This window comes from Pteropus alecto, unplaced genomic scaffold (assembly GCF_000325575.1).
Source record: "Pteropus alecto unplaced genomic scaffold, ASM32557v1 scaffold226, whole genome shotgun sequence".
Classification (NCBI taxonomy): Eukaryota; Metazoa; Chordata; class Mammalia; order Chiroptera; family Pteropodidae; genus Pteropus; species Pteropus alecto.
The window spans coordinates 5,961,890-5,968,124 of record NW_006440132.1 but is presented as its reverse complement, the minus strand read 5'-3'; the positions used below and the strand labels follow the sequence as shown (position 1 = coordinate 5,968,124).

General features: G+C 45.2%; 1 protein-coding gene across 2 annotated transcripts in view; it reads right to left on the bottom strand.

The window, feature by feature from the left end:
• The window catches only part of TNFSF15 (TNF superfamily member 15), a 17,984-nt gene extending 12,025 nt beyond the window's left edge, over positions 1-5,959 (bottom strand). The window contains exons 1-2 of one of the 2 annotated variants that reach the window (XM_006917098.3): positions 5,866-5,959; positions 5,288-5,547 (exon numbers count right to left, since the gene is read on the bottom strand). In XM_006917098.3, the coding sequence (XP_006917160.1) occupies positions 5,288-5,512 (225 nt within the window). In that variant the 5' untranslated portion in view covers positions 5,513-5,547; positions 5,866-5,959. Of the gene's footprint in view, positions 1-5,287; positions 5,812-5,865 lie in introns of those variants that run through there. The other variant, XM_025050473.1, reaches the window with a different exon arrangement.
• Positions 5,960-6,235: the final 276 nt, after the last annotated feature.

The window sequence follows — 6,235 nt, the reverse complement described above, 5'->3', positions numbered from 1 at the left end:
TTTTAAGTAACATATACATTTTGTATACAAGGGCATATGTTTAAAAATGTCTCCCCTGGTTCCCCCACCTGGACACTAGCAGAGTCACCAGTTTCTTTTGTCTTCCCCAAGATAATCTGTGCATTTATAAACATATTTATATATGTGAATATGTTATCTTTTTTAGAAATGAAGTGTTTCATGTTCTATATGCCATCACACACTTTGTTTTTTTCTCTTTATGACATCTCTAAGAGAAACTTTCCTTCCTTACATATAGAGATGCCTCATTTTTTAAAAAAACAGTGACAGCTTCAGTCTTCCATTGCATGGAAGGACCGTGATATATTTAACTGATGCCGTATTTATGGACACATCACCTAAAGGCATTAATCCCAAACCTTTTCACATCTAATTTTGATTTCTGCTCTGTAATGTACCTGATTAATGAGTTTGTCACACAGAATCTTTTGTTATATGACCCTTAAGAAAGAATCCAGTTTAAAAGATATATTTTTAAAAGTCCTGAACTGTTCTTGTTGCTGCTTCTAAAAACTCGAAACATCCCCACACCAGTTGCTGTTGCTTTTCCAATGTCTGTATCTGGGGACCCAGCAAGCATGTAGTCAGTCCTGTTTTCTGGTAGAATGAGGCAAAGCGACCGTAGAAATAGAATCTAGGTCTGGCTCTGCCCTCTTAACATGCTCTATGACTCTGAACTTTTCCTTTCCATCTCTGATCCTAGGTTTCTTTAACTGTAAAATGAGGAGATTGGACTAGATCAAGGGTCAACAAACTTTTCTGTAAAGGGCCACATAGTAAACATTAACCTGGCAGGCAGTGTAGCCTCTGTCACAACTACCCAACTCTGCTGTTGTGGTGTGAAAACGGCCATAGACAATGCATAAGTGAATGGATGTGGCTGCATTCCAATAAAACTTTATTTACAAAAAACAGGAAGTGGGTGAGATTTGGCCTCTGGGCCATACTTGCTGACCCCTAGGCTATGGGTGTTTCCATCTCCTAGTTCTTTTCTACTTAGAGGAATGAAATGGACAAACACACCCAGCGTCCATGTCGGTAGGCACTCACTGGGGGCCTTATGGAGATTACTTGGAATCCTCACAGCACTTGTCAGGTAGATAATATGAGAAAATTGAACCTCAGAGAGGTTACGTACTTTGATCGCTTTTTTTTTTTTCCTGAGCCCCTTTGAGCCTCAACTCCTTTTCATGTTAGATTAGAAGAGATTCTTAGCAAGGCCAGTCTTTTGTGGTTGGTACAAGGATGGAATGAGGAAGTCTCTGAGAACAGTCCTGGCAGAGGGAACAGCCAAGTAAAGACTGGGAACAGGAGAATATTTGAGTGCTGGAGAACTGAGGGGAGCCAGGGTGGCTAAGAGGCCAGTGATGGGGAAGGGAAGAGGAGGGAGAGTGGTAAAAAATGAGGCCACAGAGGCAAGGCCATGACACAATCCAGTGAAAGCTTTCAGAGAATCATTTTGGTTCTTGTATGGAGACTCAAGCCCAGGCTTGTCTTTACAGAATTTCTTGTTTTAATGCGGGTGATCCATTCATTCATCTATCAAAGGAATGGATGGAAATTGCTTTCGGTGATCATAATGCTTGATTGTGAGTGGGGAAGCAACAGGAAAACCAAAAGAGCCGTGGACTTGCCGACTCTGAGACCTAGCTTGGTCTCTTTCCAGCCTTGTGACCTTGGGTCCTCACATAAACTCTCTCGTTTCAAGTTCCTCATCTGCCAAGTGTGACTGCTCACGCCCTCAGTGCATCTCTGGGTTGCTGTAAATATCCGGTGGGATCATGTTTGTGAGAGCTCTCTACAAATGTGAAATAGGAGTCAACACCATGTCGTTCTTATTGTTATTATTATCATTGGCCCATCCTCTGCTGCTGGGCTTGCTATGAATGTATTAGAAAGGCTGTGAGATCCTCCTCTCTTAATTCTCCTTGTGTTAGGGTTGAATTAACTTGGGCCTGGCCCACTACGTACTTGGGAATGGAAAACTCATCCCATAAACAATCTCAGATTCCATGAGTCTAGTTGAAGGCTGTGGGCAGAAGACAGTGGAATTTGGTTGGGAGAGGTAAAGAGAAGAAGGGAACAAGGGCTGAGACATGAAGGAGAGGGGCCTGCAGGGGGAGACTGAGGTGGTTATTTGTCCCCAGGTGAGTTTGAGAGGATCTACTCAAAGGGATTGCAGTGGGTCTTTGTATTTGTAGGGCTTGTGGAATGTCCCTGGCTTATGGGGAGACTGATCTGGGTTCAAGTTCTAGATGTAGGTTTTACTAAGTGAAGGATCTAGATCATAAGGACAAAAGCAGGTTAAAACTAAGAGGCTTACTTAGTTCTCCCTGCTGAAAGGAAAGATTTCTTTTCTCATCTTTTTCCTAGAGCATTTAACTTTAGAAAAACGTGTAAGTAAGTTTCTCTTTGAAATGTATATAAATCCTTTTGGAGACCAGATAAGCCTTTTTTTCTCAGTGAACTAACTGGGAGCTATCTTTTGGAAATCAGAAGAGCAGCTTGACACTGTGGAGGAGAGCACCGAGCAGGGTGTCCAGTGGTCTGGTTTTCAGCTTTAGGCTAGATAACCTTAAAAGGCCTTGTTTCTTCCAATGGCCTGATGGGCTTTTATGTGTAATGGAGTTGGTGGCCGGGACCTCAGGTGTAGCACTCTTGCCACCAGTGTCTTCCTTCCCTCCTTCAGACGCCCTTTCCTGAACCACCACTACCCCCAAGGCTGGGGTAGGGGGACATCTGGAATTCCACAGCACACAGCCTATTTTCTTGTCTTGCATCAGACTTGGAGCTCTCTGAGGCCAAGATCAAGTTTTCTCAGTAGTTGTCTGGTGCCTGGCATAGAGTGACAGTCACATCACGGTAACTGTGTGAGTATAGCTCTCTCCATTCCCAAGTACCAACTGCTCCCACCTGCCTTCCTAGTGCTGTCAAAGAATTGATATTAATATCCTTTTTTTGGTAGAAAAGGAAACAGGCTCAGACAAATGCAGCCACATGCCTATTTTCATGTGGCCAGAGGTGGCAGAGCTGGGATTCAAATTCACATTTCACTGTCACATCCATCCAGGCTCTGCGTGGTGACTTGGGTTTCCCTCCTTGTATCCCATCTTTCATTTCCTCTGACTTGGTTATTATCCCTTAGCCCCTCCAGATACCCTCTCTGCCCTTCTCGGCCCTTCCCGGTGCCCTGCAAGGCTGACCACTGAACACACATGCCCGCTGGGAGCAGAATGACAAGTTTTCCCTCCTTTTTTATGCTCCCTCCCTGCTGTTTTGACAGATTACAGGCCTTTCCCCTACTCAGCCCCCAGCCCCTCCAGGCAGCCCTCCCCACTTTCATTTTAGGTTTCCTTGGGTTCCTCTAAATCTCTTCCCTCCTTTTGCCCTTTCCGGCCAAAGTGTGGTGATGGGCCTCCCACTGTTGCGAACCTCAAGATACTCTCAGCCCCGGAGGCTCCTTTTATTCTGTCTGCATCTCAGCATACAGACCCTTCTTTGAACCCATTTTAAATTCTTTAAACTTTCTTCTTTAAACTCTCTTCTTTGAATGGGCCAGTTGTTTCTTTTCAGGACCCCCATCGTTACATGTGCCTCACCCCCATTTTCCTTCCTCTTCTGATGCGCCAAGAAGTACATCTCCTGGCCAAACCACAGCTCCAAATGTCCTCACATGTCCACTCTCCCAGGAGATGCTTTAACTATAATCGAATGTAGATTTAGCCCTTTCATGTCATGAATACCTACAATAGGGCAGCACTCAGTGCCTTCCCTCATAGGCTTCCTGTAAAGTGACAGCTTTTCTCTCAAACTCTCTTTCTGACTTGGCAAATTTTTGCCCCCCTCTGGACTGTATTTATCTGAAGGTCTTCTAGATCAACAAAGATATTCTCTGGCTTCTGCCTATACAGGTGAAGCCAGACATCATCCTGGGCAGAGGGAGTGTTTCCCTTCAGAACGCAGGAGAGCTCAGGTTGTTGGAGTTGCTCAATGCTTCATCAAAAACAGTCTCTTCTAGCTGAAGAGGGAGAGAATCCCCTGGCACTGACCAGACACGGCCATCATTCGATTCCCGGGAAGCAGCACCGTGGAGGTTCGGGACTCACAGCCTGACCTCCCACGCCCTGCAGGGCTCCTCTAACATAAACAGCATTTTCTGGTTGTCCGCATATTTCTACACTTTCTGAACCATGGCATGTGGCCATGGATGCTGCTGCCTGAATCGCGCACATTCTGTTTGCTGACTTTGGTGGAGCAGCGAGAGTTACACATTCACCATGGCTTGCTCACCACGTCTCTGCTTTGAAGTTGGCCAGTATTGCTCAGAAGCCAGGTTTCCAATTAAATCCATTGAAAACTCTGTTTTCTTCTCTGGAATTTAATACTTTGGACTGAAGTTAAAGCAGCCATCAACAGATTATGCAAGAGCATTTTTTTTAAAGGGATATTACTTGAATGGCACATTCTTCAGGCTGTAACGTTTTTGTTGTTCCTAGTGCAGAATTATACATTTTAGCCTTGACACCTGTACCCCCTCATTGTTCTCCCTAGACCCTATGTATATTTTTTGACTAAGCTCCTCCCAACCCCCATAACCCCCAACCCCAGCAAGACCATCTGGCAGACAGTTCTTTCTTGAGCATTGAAAAAGTATTCTAAACCCAAGAAAGGGGGTTGATTAAATAAATTATAGCAAATACATATACAGGAATATAATACAACCACTTGTATTATTCTCATGCTGCTGTGACTTTATTAACAATAAATTCAATGATAACAAATTGGGACATTCAAAATAATTCCATCTTATTAAAAATATGAAATTACGTACTCCAAAACGTTAACATTTTAGAGTGGTTACCTCTATGGGGTTATGGGTAATAATAATAATTATTTCTTTTCCACATCTGTGTTTTCTGACTTTTTTCAATGACCATGTGTTAGTTATGTAATTTAAAGAGGTTTCTTTTTCCAAAGAAAAGGAACATTCCCAAATTATCAGTGAACTATGATTATAATTATCTAAAAATATGTGGCTTGAAAGTGTTCCCATGTAAGCATAGAAAGGGACAATTCATTTCCTGGAAATATTGAGAACAAACCCCAGATGGGCCTCTCCACCCCTCACAATCCATATTTCCTTTGCATGTAGACGTAAGAAAGAAAAGGAGCCTGACAGTCAAAGAGCTCTGTCCAGGGTTGCAATAGGTGCCAGAAGCCTGCAGAGGGTCTCCCGATCCCCCAGGCAGTGGAAAGTCTTGCTTACCTGGAACACACAGGCCTCTCCTTGGGCCCGGAGCTGGCCAACGAGCAGGTAGGTGGTGAGTCCTGCCAGGATGGGGAGCAACACCAGGCAGCAGGTGAGAGCCCAGCGGGTGCTGCTGCTCTTGGCGGCGAGCCCAGCTCTGGCCTTGGGCCTGCAGCCGCCGTCCTCCGGCAGCATTTCCATGCTGGCTCTTTCCCCAAAGCCCAGCCCCTGATCCTCTGCCATGCTCCTCCTGGTCCTGGAGACGGCTCTGACTCCTTCTGGGCAGAGAGACCCCCATTAAATAGAAGACCAGCTCTCACAGTGGGTGAATTCATTACTGCCTACTCCTCCCCCTGGCCTTCCCTTCTCTCCCCCTACAACACACTGCCCCGCCTTGCTAGGGAATGCACCGCCTACAACAGAAACCAAGTTTGGTTTAAGAAAAAAAAAAGAAGAAGAAGAAAGCTTCCCAAGTGTATTTACGTACAGTGTGCTCATGTGCTCCTTCCTTCACTTACAGAAGGAAGTCAGGAAAGTCCCTGCAGGAGAAGAAAAATAATTCATCAAGTCAATGGGTGGAGCAAATTAAAAGATACCTGTTTCTGTGCTGGAGGGCTGCCAGTATGCCAGTCTGGGGAGTGTGCTTCTTCTGGAAGTGAAAGTGAGGGATGGGGAGGTGTGTGATGTGGCTTGCAGACTGGGAAATGGAAATCAAGGTTGCATCACCACTTTTCAAAGTGCTGCCAAGCCCTCGTCACTTTTGAGCCTTGTAGGAGCCCGTTCCCATTGCACAGATGGGAATACCAAAGTTCTGGAAGGCGAAGGCATGTGTCCTAGGTCGACCAGGGATTCAGACAGAGAAGCTAGGGACATGCTCGTGTTCTAAATCATGGCTTGGGGTTCTCGCCTCTGCCACACAACTACCTATGAAAGGAAAGTAAGTTTCTAGCCTGTGTTGACCAATTG